Source organism: Gracilinanus agilis, chromosome 5 (genome assembly GCF_016433145.1).
Source record: "Gracilinanus agilis isolate LMUSP501 chromosome 5, AgileGrace, whole genome shotgun sequence".
Lineage (NCBI taxonomy): Eukaryota > Metazoa > Chordata > Mammalia > Didelphimorphia > Didelphidae > Gracilinanus > Gracilinanus agilis.
Window position 1 is genome coordinate 188,939,989 of NC_058134.1, and position 19,049 is coordinate 188,959,037.

The 19,049-nt window shown below is 33.6% G+C and overlaps 1 protein-coding gene across 5 annotated transcripts in view; it reads right to left on the bottom strand.

Annotated features, from left to right (window-relative positions):
- Window positions 1-19,049, bottom strand: part of AEBP2 (AE binding protein 2) — a 69,936-nt gene that overhangs the window by 40,406 nt on the left and 10,481 nt on the right. For all 5 annotated transcript variants that reach the window (XM_044679889.1, XM_044679890.1, XM_044679894.1 and 2 more), the window contains exons 2-4: window positions 14,132-14,339; window positions 5,183-5,290; window positions 4,162-4,348 (exon numbers count right to left, since the gene is read on the bottom strand). In XM_044679889.1, the coding sequence (XP_044535824.1) occupies window positions 4,162-4,348; window positions 5,183-5,290; window positions 14,132-14,339 (503 nt within the window). The remainder of the gene's footprint in view (window positions 1-4,161; window positions 4,349-5,182; window positions 5,291-14,131; window positions 14,340-19,049) is intronic.

Below are 19,049 nucleotides of genomic sequence, written 5' to 3' on the forward strand. Positions count from 1 at the left end.
AAAATGATTATGTGACTCTCTTGACTTAACTCCAATGGTTTTCTATTTCTCTGAGATAAATTACAGGAATCTGGTCTGAACCTCTCATTCTAGTCTTATCACATTCTGTGTTCTAATTACACTGAACTTCTGTTCTGTCCCTAATAAGCACTCCATTTTCCCATGTCCTTGCCTTTGCAGAGAGCATCTCCTATATTGATAATGCTCTCTCTCTCTCCTCCTCACATTAACCTCAGTGTAGCCTTTTCTTAAAGAAGCTTGGCAAGTCTTATATTGTGCATGCCTCACCTCGCACTCAAACATAGTACCTACAATACTTATTTATTTATTTATTTATTTATTTGTGTTTGTTTATTTATTTATTTGTTTATTTATGTCGCACTCAAGCATAGTACCTACAATATTTATTTATTCTGTATGTAGAGATAAATACATGTTGCCTGCCCCAGTAGAATGAAAGGTTTTTAAATACTCTGCAAGTAATACATTCCTTAACACAGAAGGATTTATTTACTAAATAAGTGGTTGATTGATTTTTTAAAAAGGTAAGAATAGTGACAGGTAGGTGGCACAGTGAATAAAAGTGCCAGGCCTAGAGATGGGAGGTTCTGAGTTAAAATCTAGCCACAAGATATTTCAGGGCTGTATGATCCTGGGCAAGAATTAATCACACTTACTATCTATCCCTTGTCATTCTGTCTTCTATTTTAGAAGACAGAAAGTAAAGGTTTTTTAAAAATGCAGAGTACTCTGAGGTAACTTTACTTTAATGCCTGAAGATGAAAGTTTTAATGTTTTAGAACTGCTTTAAGTTGTCCAGTAGATTAACAATTAGTCTTTTCAGATTTCAAAATGAAAATTGTTAAAACCATAATCCTGAACTTTATGAAACTGCTTTCCAAAAGAGTTATTCCCAAGAACTTCAGCAATAAAATTGCATGTTCAATTACCATAAAGCTCAGATCTTATGTTTGTTTTTTTAAAAGCCTTATGCTAAGTGATCATAATTGGAACTTTAGAAAATACTAATAAGAAAAGTGCCTATTTATTAAGTTCTTAGGACATACTTTTGCTATCCTGTCAGAAGCCAGAACTTGCCTTCAAATTTGAGATCCCAATATTCACACTAAACACTAGACAAGTCAATTCAGCAACCTCAACTGCCACAAATTCCATGTCCATTCTTCAGTATGTGTAGTATATAAAGAGTTCAATTTGGAATAAGGACCAAGGTTCAAATATTAGCTCTGTAACTGTTTTTCCAGATTCACATTGCACATAAAAACATCAAAATCATCCCATGTATCATTCCCATTCACCAATATCACACTTCCCCCTACAGCTATTATTCTCTTTACTGTTTAATCTAGGCTTTCCTCTTCTTCCTACTTCCCACCCTCCCCACCAAGACACACACACACACACACTCTTTCTATTGTCAATTGCCTAAACATTATTATAAAATATAAACTACAAAACTGAATTATCTTTGATCCCAACTAAACTTTCTTCCTCCTTTTTCTATTAAGGAAATAACCAACCAATGTGACACCCAAGATCCTTTCTCTTGTTCTCTCCCTGGTCAAAGCCATTAAATTTATCTCTAATCATTTCAGTTCTGTCACCTTCTCTCTACCCACACTTCTCTGCAGGTTACTATTCCAAATCTTTATATATAATACATAATATAATAACTCAAGAAACTTCAATGACTCCCCACTATCTCCAAGATTAAAAATAAATAAAAATAAATCCACAAAAGAACTCCATAACCTGAGGCCAAAACATCTCTCCTGACTTATTACAAATTACTGTCCTAAAGAGTCAAAGACTTCCATACCTTCTGCCTGTCCCTACGTATTCCCAAATGTATTTTCAGAGTATTTCCTTCCAAGCTGAACTGAGGTATCCCATTTGAGGACTTCACTAGTCTGCCAATTAGTATCATCTCTCTCTTCAAATTATCTTGCATTTCAATGTGTACATGTCATACCCAACTTTATTTTTTTTATCCTTGAAAATTTAATTTAATTAATAAATTTAGAATTTTTCCATGGTTACAAGAATAATGTTTTCCCTCCCCTCTCCCATGCCCCTTCCCATAGCTGACTAATTCCACTGGGTTTTACATCTGTCATTGATCAAGACCTATTTCTATACTATTGATATTTGCACTAGGGTGATCATTTTAGAGTCCCCAATCAACCCATGTGATAAAGTAGTTGTTTTTCTTCTTGGTTTCCACTCCCAGAGTTCTTCCTCTGAATGTGGATAGAATTCTCATAGGCCCCTCATCCTGGATCACTGCATTGCTTTGCTGCTAGTAGAGAAGAAGTCCTTTACACTGGATTGTACCACAGTGTATCTGGCCCTTTGCATCCCACTTTAAACCTACATACCTTCCACAAGTTTTGCTTTATATATTGTATCCATAAGACAAAGGACATAAAATACTTAAATCCACTGAAATGAACACATTTCCTTTTATCTTATAGGTTACTATGAACTATATGCAAGATTTGAAATAGGAGTCATCACTAGCTGTGTCCGCAACTACTTCTGGAACCCCTCTACAATAAACCTAATGAAGCTTCCAATCATTTCTAGAAGATTTGTTCCTTTAAATTATCAAACTTGAATTTTTATTAATGCATTGTGTCTTAACATCCTTTCCATTTCCCTTCCCTTCAAAAGCCCCACTGAACCTTCCATTCATTTTGAAATAAGTGAGTGGGAGAACATGCTCCAGTCTAGGGATACTGAGTTGAGGTTCAGGCCAGTGCTAGAGACAAGTGTTGATGACAACACAATCTGACTGCTCTCTCATTTATTGAGCAAAACACAGGATGGATACATGGACCAGAGATTCCCTAGCTCTAATTGTTGCTAACTCCTTCCCATAAACTGATCTGCAAAGGTCACTTCCTTCCCAATAAATTACACTATTCTCTCTGCGCACTCACTATCTGCCTAAATTAAATCTAGCTAACTATTTCCTGAATTAGCTGGTCCACTGAATTAAAGTACAGGCTAGTCAGATGGGTTGGCTAGAGGCCAAAAGGCCAGAGCCCAGTTGGTCTGACTGAACTCAGCTTCCTCCTGTGGCTCTATACCAAGATGGCCACAGGAAGTAAGCTTCTGCTCTTATTGGTGCCCAGAGATCACACCTTGGAATCCCAGTGTCCTTCTTTAAGTGTTACCCTCATTCCAGAATGTTAGCCTACTCAGTTCCAAGCTGCCTGCAAAGTATATGCCTTGCCCAAACCCTCTGCAAATAATATAATTGAATCATTTCAAACCAAATCCTACAATTTTTACACTATTTCCTCCATTTCAAGTGATCATAAAAACCATTAAGACCTATAACCCAAAACAAATATTAAATGAATTCCTACCCCAATTGAAGAATTACATTCCTTCTTTATAACAGAGGAATTTGCAGTAATCACATTTTAAAAATGTGTCTGTTTCCCCAAGACTATAAACTCCTTCAGAGTAGGAGTCACTTATGCATCCTAAACTCACTGCATTAATTAATGTTGCATAACGGACATGATTTTTATGAAATCACTTTTTTTGTTTCCACACAAGGTGAGGTAAATAACTCTGGGAGGTTTTCAGAACACTACTTTATCATACAATGTTTAAAAGGATTAGTAATCCTTTCTCATAAATTCCTTATTGAATTAACTAAGAATCATTCAATTTCTCTAATGACACTAGGCACTAAATTTCATCAATTTTTCAAGCAAACAATATTTTCCTATCAGATCTAAGTGTCAAATACTCAAATTTATGCGACTTTTTAAAAAATTTATAGGCAAATCCAAAGATGTTCTACAATAAAGGTTAAATTTTATTTAGCTATAAAAGAAAAGTTAATTTTTATACATCATGTGACAAAATGATGTGCCAAATATCAATATGCTTATTTCTCATAAATCAATTATAAATATTAAACTCACAGATACCAATCACAGATGCCAATACTTGGCACATACTCTGAAGCAGTACAGGTGAATAATATTATCTACAGCTGAAGACACATGTGGCTGAATTCTCATAATGAACCAAATATATGAAAAATAGCTAATCCAATGGTTACATGATGAAAAGAATCTTTGGAAAATGTATACTTTCCTCTCAGATTTAAGTACTTACGTAAAGAGCGTCGTCTTTTATTTTTTAACTTCCTCCTCTTATTCATTCCAGCTTTAGAAGGAGATTCCTCTTTGGCCTTTGGCTGGCTGGCAACTTTTGAAGAATTCTGCTGACTAAAGTGTGTAGGTACATGACGAGCTAGCCCTCCCTGAGATGCAAAGCTGGCATTGCAACCACCAACAACACACTAAATTAAAATTAAAAAAAAAAACAAAACAATGAAGTGAAATTCATGGTGTATTTTATCAATTAAATTTAAATTTAAACTTTAGTTTAGTTTGGTTTATTCTTTCATTTTCAACAGGTTCCAAATTTGGCCTTGCTACATCCAAAACGTTAAAAGAACATTTCCTTAAGTTTACAGTAAAGCGAAAACACTAGAAATTACAATTATCCTACAGTCAATATGTTATTGCAGTTCTGTTTGATTATAATCCATGCTCCAGATATTATAAATTTTTTTTAAAAAATAAAATTTCAAAGTATGCAAACTGATCATGTTTGGGACAGATTATTCTAGTTTAATATCCAAAGGAAAAAAGATCAGAACTATCAGAAAACTGCAAATGAGAAAAAAATTAAAAAGATAAGTATACTGACTCCCTAGAAGGTTCCATTCTTAGTTATTCCCACATATTCAATACCTATATATGGCACTACTATAATAAAACAGAACACAGCTTTGTACATACTAAAATCAGGGTCTTCTGACATAATCTCATAATTGACTCATTTAGATAGCCCATTAATATTTACAAAGCATTTTCCTTACAAAACATTGTAAGTACCTACTATCAAAATTCCCTATGATTTCACTATTGTAAATGTAAGAACTATTTTGGAAGACTTTATAAGGCTTTAGGTTTCACCCAACTAACCATACCCCACCAGTTATATTATTGTTTGACAAGAACTCCTTAAGATAAATCTGTAGCAACAGATTTTTCTAAATTTTAGCAAATCATTCTCTATAACAAATTGCTCATTAATAAAACTATATAAGTTGCAAAAAATTACTTACCTTGAAAGGTTTATCTCCACTGTGTGTCAGCATGTGTCTTTGTAACCAACTTTGACTGGTTGAAGGAGTGTTATATACTTTACAACCCTTCCATAGGCAAACAAATACCTGTCAAAAACAAAAGTCTCTTTAATTCCCCTGCAAAAATATGGGTATTGTTTTTATTGTTTTCATTTTTTATTTCACTGTTCACCTAAAAAGATGTATCTTTCAAAACTATTTAAAATAATTTTTAATATCCAAATTAAACAATGGAATATGTGAAGAGACCAAATTTCAGATCTCTATAGTAAAGCAAAAGCTTCACTTTTTATCTGTAATAAGACACTATTTAGAAGGCCTATTTATATGCTTCCTTTCCAAATGCATTCTCTTGAATAAAACAGAACTCAGTTAACACAGTATAAAAAATACATAATACATACAAAATACAAAATACATAATTAACAACTATTAAAACAGATTTGCCTTTATAAGTAACTGGACAAAATTAAAAGATGTAACAAACAAGTTTTGACTTATTGCATTATAAAATCAGCAAAATGTTGAAAAGACATCAAAAGTAAAATAGTTTCAAGCAGATAGAATACTTATCTTGGTTTCAGAGATGTAAAAAAACTCAGAAAAGCTAGTAACTGATTAAATGTGAGTTAAAAGAAATTCTTCATTCTTATAGGCATATATAAAACTACTTTTAATAAAAATATGCAATCTATTCCACTAAAAATTATTCTCAATAAACTTGTGGACTAAAGAATGAAAAGGAAACAAAAACAGAAGCAGTTTTTCTTTACAGTATAATGTTGAAATATCTATTTGTAAAAAGTCACCACATGGAGAATTTTTATTCTTTGACTATTAAAGTAAGACTTATGTTCTTGGGTATAAGCAACCTGGGTATGACTGGGTTTTTAATTGTCCAGCAAACTATGCAGAAAGGCCTCACCATCCCATTTCAATGTTATTTAGTGAAACAAAAATCTTTGTGAAACTTAATCTAAGAATGTTTTTCAGTCATTATAATTACTACCTTTAGAAGATAAGCATTATTCTCTTATCTAAGATTAAAATGATACTTCAAAGCACATAAACTTCCACAATTAGAATGTATATAAAAACAGAAAACCAAATTTCTAATAAGACATGATATTTAACATTTTCTAATTTATGCTCAAAACATTTTACACTGGAGAAAACTAAGAATACTGAATACCCTTCAAGAACAAATTTAATCAGTCAGGTAGGACAAGTAAGTATAAGAATTAAAATTTCTCCCCTTAAAAGTCCAATTTGCTTATGTTTTATAAGATTTTTAGACTTCATAGTTAAAGCAGCTTAAATTTGAATAAGTAAAAAAAAATCACTACCAATGGAATAAACCAACTGGTTCCACTCTTAACAATCTTACCAATTTTTGGGTAAAAAATACTGCCAATGAAATACTGGATGCATGCAATAATTCACACAATGTGTTCATTATTTCATCTGTGAGGAGCAACAATAAGATGCAGATACATAAACATATTATTTTATCAAACTATGTGCATTTCCTGTATGCATATGCTTATGCATGTGTATACCTAAAACAATTTCAAACTATTGGTTTTTTCATATTTACATGTTTATCAAAAATGTGAGAACATAATGACTGCTACAGAAATTCTATTCTACTTTGTTAATTTTTGGTGTAAGTTGACCCCCCCCCCCAAAAAAAAAAACTCATAAAGTGATCAATTCTAAAAGGAGACATACTCTTACCAAATTTTTTGGGAAGCACCAGGAAAAAAATTCATTACAATACTCTTGATTGGATTTTGACTATGCTTGACAAGAGTATAAGTAATGAAGTATAAAAACTTATTGGAACCTCTTTGACTAAATCAATAAAACAGCAGTGGGAACCTTTCTATTCTATCCATTACATAGGTCATGTTAGATAAAATGACCTAACATTTTCAAATAGACTTCTTGGAGTTAAAATCATAAAATAACCCTAAATGACTTATTTTACAGGAGTTAAAAAGAATTTATTAAGGTCCCCTGTGCTTAGCAATAATATCTTGACTACAATCTTAAGGCCAAATAATAACCTGTTCAACCCTATTAAAAAATAAAAACAAAAACATGTAAAAACCTAATTCAAAGCCATTCTTTCTTCATGCTCAAAAGTTTTTATTAAAAAGTAGGCAGGTTAAAAAAAGTAGGCAGCTTAGTCTTCATAAACAAACTGGGTTTTGGAATAGACCTTTTTCTCAAATATTAAAATGAAACTTGAAAGCTTTCCTCAAAAAGTCTATATTTAGTTTTTAAAAAAATTTTTAAATGAGTTGGATCTAGGATCATAAATAAGGCTACTGAAATAAATCCAAGGTTTATATCATAAATACTTCCCATTACACAAAAATTTCAGATAACATATAACTGATGAGTTTACAAAGCACTTTCTAATCTCTTAAGTAGGTCAGAAATTACTTCAATTTGGGATGATACTACTATCTCTTTAAGAAACTCATTCTAAGAAATTCACTTGATTTTAAGATTAGTCCCACTCTTTCTTTCTATGGAAGATTAGATCCCAAGGCTCAGTCACAAGAAAGATGTTGGTACAAGGAACCATGAGATTTTCTGCCCTCCAATAGGCATAATGAAAAAATAAAGCCCATCAAATGATGATCTTTTTCCTAGTCAAAGGTGTGGACAATCAGTAGACCAACAAATATCTGTTAAATGATAATGATTACTATATGTAAGACACTGATAAGCACTGAGAATAAACAAAAACCAGTACCTGCCCTTAAGGAGGGGATATTCTAAAGGGGAGAATAAAATAAGGTATGTTCAGAGTAGATGGGGCAAGCTGAAAAACTAGAAAAAGGCTAAGATGAGTTGAGTCTTAAAAAGAGCTAGGAAAGAGCTAGCAAGAATGATGAAGGAACAAAGCAATTGAAAAGGCCCCAAAAGATGAGACTCGGTGTAAGAGGAAAAACTGCAATCTGCTATAGTAGTAGCTAGATCATAGAACTACATGGTGAAGAAAATAGTATAATAAGACAAGAAAAATAAGGGACCAGAATGTAGAGCTTTAAATGCTAGGGGACTTAAGAATCCACTTTTAGTTGCCTAAGTAACAAGTGACAATGGCTGGTGAGTGGATTGGTATGGGAAGACCTAAGGAGAAAAGTGGTTATAATGCAAGGTAACAAGGGCTTAAATTAGGGTGCTGGCCACCTAAGTAGAAGGGGACATAAAAGTTATTTAGAAACACATAACCAGCTTTTGATAATGGATTAAAGTATAGGGTAAAAGAAAGAGGAAGTGAATGTTACCAAGGGGGGGGGGGGAGAGACTGCTCTTTCACAAATAATGGGAGATGGGATGCAAATTTGGGGTTTCTCTTCTGTTTTATTTTGAACAGCCCAGGTTTGATATACCTAGAAGACTTCCAGTTGAAGGAATCAGTCTGAAAGTCTTATAAGCACATGCAAGTCAAATCTCTCATTGTCTCCAAGGAATTCTAAGTTTAAGTTGACTTGCCTGTAGTCCTACAGCTAACAGAAGTTTGAGTAAATTAAAAAAGACAATCCTGATAGCCTGGATTTTGCAAATGCAGAGATGACAAGTTAAATTTTTAATAAGGAATCAATATTGCAAAAACTAGTGACAGAATGAAGAGGAAGTGATGATGAAAAGAACACTAGATTTGGAATCGGGGGGCCTTATGTGAAAGCCATAAACTTAACATTTTGATCTTCATATCTGTTTTTATGAAAGGATAATAACTGCACTCTCACAATAACACTGAAATGAAAGTACTTTGTAAACTATTAAACCTATAATGTACTTATCCAGAGTTTGGGACAAGGAAGAGATAAAAATAGTGAGGGGAGAAAAACTCAAGCATCATATTTCAATGACCTGAAATTTTTTTAATTCCTCTAAGGAATGCTGATAACAGCATTTAGATTTCTCAGGAAGTACAGAAATTTTAGTTCTTTTTTGTATCAGAGTCCCTTCAGATTTACACTGTTCTAGAGGCTGTTATCTAGAAACCTGGTATCTCCAAATTTAAGGACAAGCTTAGAATTCTTTTGAGCATTCCAGAAAACCTTACTTTCTTCTGTAAGCATAAGCTTGTTCCTTAGTAGTACCTTACCTTCAAGGATCTTCTCCAGAATGCCCAAGATGAAGAAGGCTGGTACAAAACTGGGTACACCAAGGGTAGTAACTCCTTCAATTGGTCAATTCCTTGAACAAATGTACCAGTGTATTTATTTGAAAGTGTGCATAATTTATGTGGGCCTCTGTGACAGTAAAAAATGATGCATCCCTCTTTTGTCACTAACACTGCACACTGTATGTAACCTATATATAGGATGGATGGTTAAAAAAACTAGTGCAAAACAATTTAATGCAAGATAACAGAAAATCTTAACTGCACACCAGGAAATTAAATTTAAGTTCATAAAAGCAATAAAATTTACCAACAGGTAAGGTAAACTTCAGAACAATTTGTACATGTCAGGAAAAAAATTGCAATCAAATGTCCTGACTACAGTTAGATAGCCATCCATAATGTTGTTTTAACTTTTTACAGCAAAATTATGAGAAACCAGACTGGGAAAGTAAAATTCCACCTAAAGTAGAAAAGGGTTTTGAAGTAGACTCTGTTCCAAAAAAATGTCCAATGAAAATGACAATGGGCTTATTCCTTTGCAAGGAACATGTGAGAAAAATATAATTTTAACAGTATGTCCTACCAATATTACATGAAACATAAAACAGTAAGAAGAGGTTTCCTCTTAACCCACACCCAGTTAAATTCTGACCACAAAATTACTAAAATATTTCATCACAAAAGATATTATTTTTTAAGTAATGGGATATAAACTAAGATCCAGAAAGCTACCTGATTCTATCTAAACACAATGATTATTTCTCAAAGATTTAAGAGGTAGAATCCCTATCTGAATGAGCTGATTGGACTGCTTCAAATCTACACCATTCTACAAAAAAGAAAATTAAGAAACCAAAAGGCTACAAAAGTAATAAGAAAAGAAGTCTAAAACAAAATATCTAAAGAAAGAAACATACTGATAAACTTCTAATAATCAAGTTCCAAGAGTAAAGACTAAATTTCTCAAGGAGTGAAAACCTGCTTGCAAAAGCCCAGAATACGTAAGTGAACAGAAAGTACCTTAAAAATCAGTCAAATCTTTTTACTAGTGTTTGAAACCCAGTCATGCACAGAAGCATGAACCCAAGAATACAGTTCTCTTATACTTGTACTTAGTCTTTGTTATTTGATTTCCCTATTATATGCACACCTTAAACCACTAAAACATTTAACAAACTTATATAGTTCGTTTCTATTGTGAGATACTCCATATCCCCCAAAATAAAAGTTGTCAACTCTGAGCTAAAAACATCTATACCCAATGACTTTCATACATGACAGTATAAATATAAAATGTAGAAATATAACTTGATACAGAATGAAACAGAACTGCAAAAATATCTATGTATCTCAATAAGAAAAAGGAACAAAACTGAATACTATTTTTAATGCCTAAATTTTGCATCTAAATATTTAGAAAATTAAAATCCATCCTTTATTTGCAGAAGCAAGGTAATATAGGAGTGAAACTATCAGATTCTGTTGGTTAGTTTTAGCCAATTGTACATAGTGAAGATTGTCCCTTTTTAAAAGGATAAACTGGAGAAATTTTTTAAATTGATGTTTAAATTTTGCAAACATCACTTATGATTTTGGGGATTGGTTGCACTTTTCATTTACACTGTTGTAGTATTTTGTGTTTAATGTTCTCTTAGAACTGTGTTTCATTATGCATCACTACAAATGATCTTTTCTAAGCTTCTCTATTCATATTTATAATTTACTTCAATAATATTTCATTATATTCATGTATTAATGTACTTGTTACTTCTCAGTTGATGGACATCTAAGTTTATGATCCTTTGCTATCACGAAAATGGCTGCTATAAATATTTTAGTGACCACCTTGGAGTAAAAAAATTATTCGGTAGTGAAATCTATGGGTCAAAGGATATGAACATTTAAATTTATCTGCAAAAAACTAGGGAAACATGTCAAAAATTAATGTTGCAAAATTACAACTCATAATTCCATAAAATAAGGTTGCCCTTATACCATTGTTTTCTAAGAGGAGATCAATAGGTTTCGAAACACTGAACATGATTTCATGCTTTTTAACATGGGGATGAGCTTTTAAAAGCATCATATGGCATAACTCAGTGGTTCCCAAACTTTTTTGGCCCACCGCCCCCTTTCCCGAAAAATTATTACTTAGCGCCCCCTGTCACATACTATGACAGACCCCTTACAGTTATTCACCGCCCCCAAATGCACTTGTGGCCATCACTGCCACACCTGAATTGCTGCAGCACCCATCAGGGGGCAGTGGCGCCCACTTTGGGAATCAACTCTTGGGAAAAGTTTGGTGACAATTTTTATAAAGTGTAAAAAACAAAATGGGAGTATTTAATCAAAATTAAAAGGCCTTTATCATGAGAAAGAGGCAGGTAGGTAGCATAGGCTCAAATTCAAATCCAGGCTCAGACACTTCCTAGCTGTGGGATTCTTAGGGTTATTTCATTCAATCCTCGTTCTCTTTAATTTCTTCTATAAAATGGGGGAAATAATCTCCCCTACCTCCAACGGGCAAAATGATAAGATAGGGCTATATATTATTATATAAATGTCAGAACATGGGATAAGAATGTCAACAATTAGAACCAGGGGTCCCTTTAATTCAATATGTTCCTCATTTTTTAGGATAGAAACAAGCAGGCCTGTCACAGAATTCAGAAGTCTACTAAGTTTTGAGATTTTTTTAAACCCACAATAAGATACTATGGGTCCAATGACAAACTGATGGTCTCTGATAGGTATCCTCCAACACTAGAGTCTCATTCCTGGCTAGGCAGGCATACACATAGTATGTTATATGTAGTCAATGAGATTGGTGGTTTTTTTGCTATTATTATGTGCCATAATCCATTAATAATGGACCTCTTGGAATAAGAATCTTAGAAATTTCTAAGAACTTTCTTTTTCCCTACTTGTATTAACAACATACAAACAGCATTTGGAAAAATTAAGAACTTAATAAATGCTTTAAACTCTATCAATACATAAACTTGTTTCTGACTGTTCCATAAATAAAAATTCAAGGTAAATTCTTGTCTAAAATTTTAAAAAGAAAATTAATGCAGCCTTGGAAGTCGTCAGCTATGACAAAGCAAGCCAACCTCAATTAAGATAGCACTACTGTACCTCAATGTATTGAAATAGTAAATAGATGTATGAATTTCCAGAAAATTTAAAGTGGAGAAAAATTTGTAATTTAAGGTTTCATGCTAAAATTCTTTAAACTTAAGTATTCAATAAAACTATAATCATAGCAGTTGAAAACATTCCTGAAAGTATTAATATCCTCAATCCTACCTCTGTACCATCAGAATTGAATTTATCAAAGTAGATCTATACCTGCTGAAGTAAAAAAGCATAATTGTAACCTGATTTTAGCTACTCTTTTAATAAAAAGTGCTACTATAAGATAGCAATATAATCATTATAAGGTTTTGGGGGTAAACTGATATTTTGAACTTATGGTCACCACCTAGAAATATTTCTAATTCAAAACAAACAAGAGCTAGAATTTTATAAAACTTTTTCTAGGGATGTCTTTTCAAGTTAATGTTATTACCTTGAAACTGGGAGGGGGGGCCGCAGCTCAGTGGAGAGTCAGGCCCAGAGACAGGAAGTCCTAGGTTCAAATCTGAACTCGGACACTTCCTAGCTGTGTGACCCTAGGCAAGTCACTTAACCCCCATTGCCTAGCGCTTTCTGCCTTAAAACCAATACATACTAAGTCAGAAGTTAAGGGTTAAAAAAAAAAGAGGAAAAAAAGCTTTTGTTTTTCCTACAATTCATACCCTTTGACCAAGCAATACTACTCTGGGGCTTTCAAAATGTCTATAAATACAAAAATAATCATAGCATTCCTTGTAGTGGTTAACAAATTTTCAAATAGCTGACTATAGATTATAGGATGATTGAAAAAATAAAATATGAAAATAATTATGTATAGAAGTTATATGAACTGATAAAACAAAATAAGCAGAATCCTAAGATTTGCATGCATAATGACATTAACAATGTAAATAAAAAGATCAAAAAAAGTCATACAAATTTGAAAAACTACAGGATTTCAAGACTAATTAGCAAAACAGGGGACTACCAGGACAGAATGTTTTATATAATGACCAGAAATGATCATTATATTGTAAGTTAATTTGCTGGGTGTCCTTTGTCTCATGAGGATTCAGTAAGGGGGGGTGTTTATTTTCCAGAAATCGTTGTGATAATTTCAAAAGTCATCAGGAAAAAATATTTTTAAATTTAAGTAAGCCTGAAAAAAAAAAAAGCAAAATTAAAAGATTAGAATCTTCTTTAACTTGAAAAAGGTAAAATGAAACCAGGAAACAAAAATCTGTTGTACTCTATTGTATCTAAAATGCTTTGGGAATTTTTCCTCTCTTGCTTTTAACCTATACTGAAGAAATTGGTTAATTTTAAAAAATTATTTTAAGTAAACTGATATTCATATATAAAAATGCATTGCCATTAAAATCAGTGGAAAAGTGCATCAGCCATGGGTGGGGGGAACGCGGGGGTGATGGGGAAAGTAGGAGAATGAATAATGTAACCATGTTAAAAATGAATATTAATAATTTTTTTTAAAATGCATTGACCCTAAACAGAAATTATGTCTATAGTAAAGAAACAAAAAAAATTACACCCACTAAAGTAATTTTAAAGAAAATCTAGATAGCAATTCCAAATTATAAAATAATTCAAACAGGAAGGATGGAGAGGATGTGAGAAGAATAAGGAATAAAACCAACCCCTCCTCGCTGACCATCTACATGTATGGAACGAATGTGATCTGCCAGATCTGGACTAGAGTTGAAGCAAGTCTGGCACTGGTCCCAACAACAGTTATAGGCAATGTTTTTGCTTGAAGAAGTAGTGCTTCCTTGTCCGTTCATCATTGCAGGAGTTGAACGTCCACTGGAAATTGTGCTGTCTATATCCATTATAGTACTGCTTATGCTGTAAAAAACAAAAAAAAAAAAACACTTAAGTCTTAGAAATATAAAAATGCTAGATATCCCATATTATATATTGAATTTGTCCAAAAAATAACAAAACATCCTATTATTTATATATATATACACACACACTACATGAATTCAAACTACAATAAAAATAAAAAACATTTTGCCATGTGCCAAGCACTATGCTATCACTGGAATTAAAGGCAAGAGATAAGAGTCAGTACAGCCAATAGATTATAAGCTATTGGGATAGAAAATAAACAAATATATGCAATAAATTACATGCAGAACAGAGGGAAAGGAGTAGAAATATTAGGCTCCTGGTAGAATATGGTATTTAAGTTGGGGCCTCATTAGAGATGGAGTTTCTTATTTGTGGAATATGGAAGGCCCTGAGTCAGTGAATCAAAGCATACAAGAGGATTAAGGACATAAGGAAACTGGAAAGGAAACAGGAGGCTAAGCTACAAATGAGACTTTGAATGTCAAAGGATTTTGTATTTGACCACAGACAACAGGGAACCACTAGAATTTTGAGTGCGCTATGGTCAAAGAAAATGACTTTGGTGACTGAATGGAAGCATATTGGTGTAGGGATAAGACTTAGCTAAGAGCAGGTTAATAAGGAGAGCCCAAATATTTAAGAGATGTAAAGTTGAAATTACCAAGTGCTAGCAAAAGTTTGGCTATGGAGGGTGAAAAGTTAATGTTTTCAATTGTGAAGGATAGTGTTGCCTTACAAAATAACAGAAGGCAGAGGAAGGAGAGTACCAGGAGTTCTGTTTCAGGCGCATTTTAGTTTAAAATATCTGAAAGTTTAAGATGTCTGAAAGACAGTTGGAGATGCTAGAGTAGTAGTCAGCAGCAAAGTTAGCTGGGGCAAGAAAGTCAGATTTGAGAATCAAAATAAAAATAAGATGATCAAATGGAAGTAGTAAGAAAGCCCAGGACAGAATCCTAAGAGACATCTACTGTTGAGAGATTGTGATTTGGAAGAGAATCTAGTAAAGGAGAGGAAAACTGATCAGGATTACCAATATCAGAGAAAGATTACCAATAGAGAATAAATAGAAAACCTTGAGTTATCAATGAAGAGAAGGGAATCAACAGTACCAAGGCCTTCTCAAAGTGAAGGAAGATTGTGAAAAGGCCCTTGGATAAAGTGGCTTAAGGCAAATAAAAGATGAGACAAGTCCTTTAGGGAGTTCATAGTCAATGACCAATTGAAGGGAAGGGGACAATCATGGAAAATTTAATGAAAATGTTTGTTAAGAACATTGTGGATAGCACACATAGAATGACTGCCTGGAAGGGAAGGCCCAGCTTATGTTATATTGATTAAATATGTAATGGTCCTAAAGATTAAGGTTACAAGATTTTCTACTCCTTTCAGCAATATATGTGTGGGAGCAAAGCTAAGGTTTGGCAGGACATAAATGGCAACATGATAATACAGGTAGGAATTCCAAGAGTACAGTGTAGAATTAGAACCCGTTCAAAGGGATTATGGAAGTCACAATAGGAGTGTAGAGTAAGGTTTTGTAAGAAAAGGCAGAAAGGGGGGAGGGCGTTTTTTTGTTGGATAAGGCGATTCTGGAATTCTTAAATATGGAGGTGGTACATTTGTACATGATGGTAAGATCAAGGTTATGAGCATCTTTGTATGGCTGAGGCAGGGAGAGGAATAGTGAATGGGTTGAAGGAAATGGTCAGGACACCTGAGTTAAAAAGTTAATATGCTGAAGTCCTTTAGGATGATGAGAGCAGAAGGTGAAAAAGAAAAATTGTGAGCCATATATTGAACTCATTGAGGGAGTAAGGAGATTGACGTGGAGATCAGCAGTCACTTAACATGATTTTGACTTGAGTTGGGAGAGGAATAGCATGAACCTCTCAGAAGAGATTGCTGATTGATGTAGATAAGGGGAAATACTTAGAAATGGCAATTGAAAGCAAGGAGTTAATTACAACCTTGCCTCAACCAATGAGTGGAAGAGAATGAGTGATACTGGAAAGGGTGGCCAAGGATGCCTATTTTCTATCAGAAGGGAGGGAGTCAGGTTTCAGTAAAAATTAGCAGATAAGGTTAAAGAAATTTATTTCTCATGGTACAGGTGAAATTCTGAGTAGTGTACAAACTTTGGTGAGAGGACTAAGGCAGATGGGAATGAATTTGGATGATTTACAGGAGTTATGACTCACTGGGATATGTAGGTTTTTAGAAAAATATTCATTTCTGAGTGGAGGGTATCACTTCCCAACTTAGCCCCTCTTCTGTCTCAAAACTTGTACTAAAAAAAAAGATATGGGTTTAAAAATTTTTAACTAATTCACATAAGTATTGATTTCTTAAATCTATAATTAGGAAAATATAAATGGCTCAATTTCTGGAAGAATTTCATTCAACAAGCTATATGCTAGATAGTAGACAAACAATAAAGAGAAAAACACAAACCAAGTCCCTGCTCAAAAAATGTTACATTTTACTAGAAGGTAATGAATTCTAAATGAAAAATGCCAGCAATAAAATACAAAATACACATTAACTTGAGAAAAAAGAACCTACAAACTAGAGTCATCAGAAAAGTCCTCTTGTAGAAGTAGCACTTGAGTTGAGCCTTGAAAGGAGTTCTCAGAAACAAAAGAAGAAAGATGTTCTAGACAACAGGGGTGGAGCAGGGGAGGGGGGAGGAGGATGACAAATTAGCCTTAATAAAGGCATTGTGGCAAATTAGTCCAATGTACTATAGTGGGAAAAAGCAAATAAGTTAACTTGGCTGGAATAGAAAGGAATGTGTAATCATTAAGGAAAAACAAGCTAGGACTCAAAAAGACTATAAAAAGGTCAAAAAGGCCAAAACAAAAAACTTATCAGTTAGAAAACAAGAAGCCACCAAAGCTTTTTGCCAGAGGAAAGTCATGGACAGATGTGTATTTTAGAAATAAAAATTTGGCAACTAGTTGAAGGATAAGTGGAAGAATGGAAAATCTATACAGAAGAAAAATCTTTTTTTTTTAAACCCTTAACTTCTGTGTATTAGCTCTTAAGTGGAAGAGTGTAAGAGTGGGCAATGGGGGTCAAGTGACTTGCCCAGGGTCACACAGCTGGGAAGTGTCTTGAGGCCAGGATTTGAAACCTAGGACCTCCTGTCTCTAGGCCTGACTCTCAATCCAGAGCTATCCAGAAAAATCTTGAATTTTGAATGAATGTGTGACTGAGGAAGTTCTAGAAACTGCTTGGCTACAAGGGATAAGACTTGAGTTTATAAAACATGTGTGACTAGAGGAATGGTGATGCCATGCCTCAAAAAGGATAAGTTAGGAAGACTTGGTTTAGGGAAATGATATTGAACAGATCTGAACATATTTGAATAATCTATGATACCCATGTGACAATATACAGAAGTTTTGTTGGAAAGGAGTAGCTGAGGATTTTGCATTTGTATTTTTAAAGTCATTTGCATAACAGGTTAATTTGGAAATGTTCTGATGACTTCGCATGTATAACTGAAATCATATTGCTTACCTTCTCAATGGGTGAAGCATTAGATTTTAATGCAAACAGTGGTAACTGATAAAAATCTGTATAAAAGAGGGTAACTGAACCACCAAAGCTGCAGAGAAAAAGAGTTCTGTGGTATAAAGGAGAATAAATCACTTTGTGATAACTGGAAACAAAGTAAACAGGGGAACATCAAAATAAACGTGTGGCACACTAACACATTATCATGCTGTAAAAAGAGTCATGAATACAAAGCATGGAAAGAGTTCCATGAAGGCAGTGAACAAACAGAACCAAGAAAACAAAATAAACAATGTAGAAATGCAAGCATATTTAGCAAAAATTTTAAAGATCAAGCATGACTTGAATGAGCAGATAAAAGACATTCCCAACAGATCCTTTGGTAGAGGTTGGAGGTCCATAAGTGAGATGACTTTTCAATGTATTAAGCAGATTTTTCCCACTTTTTTTCTCTTTTGACTTTTAAATATTTGTGTATAAGGATGTCTCTAGAGATATTGGTGGATCAATAAGATTAAGAGATACTGGATAAAAAAAACAGAGGATATCAAAACCTAAAAGATGTTTTAAAAAGGGGGAGAGCAGATGGCTTTCCAACTCTAAAATATTAAAATGGTATTACTTCAGATATCATGAAGCCAATTAAACAGAACTGGGTTAGCTTTATCAATGACATGTACAATTCCAAAAGTAGTTTTAAATGTTTTAAGGAGTTGAGTAGATCAAAGTTGACACACTACACACAGTGCTTTTAACATGCAAAATACCTGTCTTAGTTGATCCTTACAATATTTCTGTAAAAGTTTAAGGTAGATATTTCCATTTTTTTGAGATAGGGAAATTAAAAGCTGAAGGAAATTCAGTTGCCCAAAGTCAAATGACTAATAAGTGAAAGAGTACAAGTTCAATACTTTATTCACAAGGCCAGTAATCCCTGATGAGTAGTAAAAATAGCTATGGTAAAATACTTTCTAAAAGTTTTGGCACTGTAAGGAAGTAGAGATAAAGACTGAGAACCTAAATATGTTCCATTTGCATGCTAAAAGAATATCAGCATGACCAACTGATGACAACTGTAAATGCATGGATGGAGTTGGGGGGGGGGGGGGTGCCTGTAAAACTAAACATAATATAGACGTGGCATAACTGAGACTGTAAAGAGGAGAGAGCTGAGGAGATTCC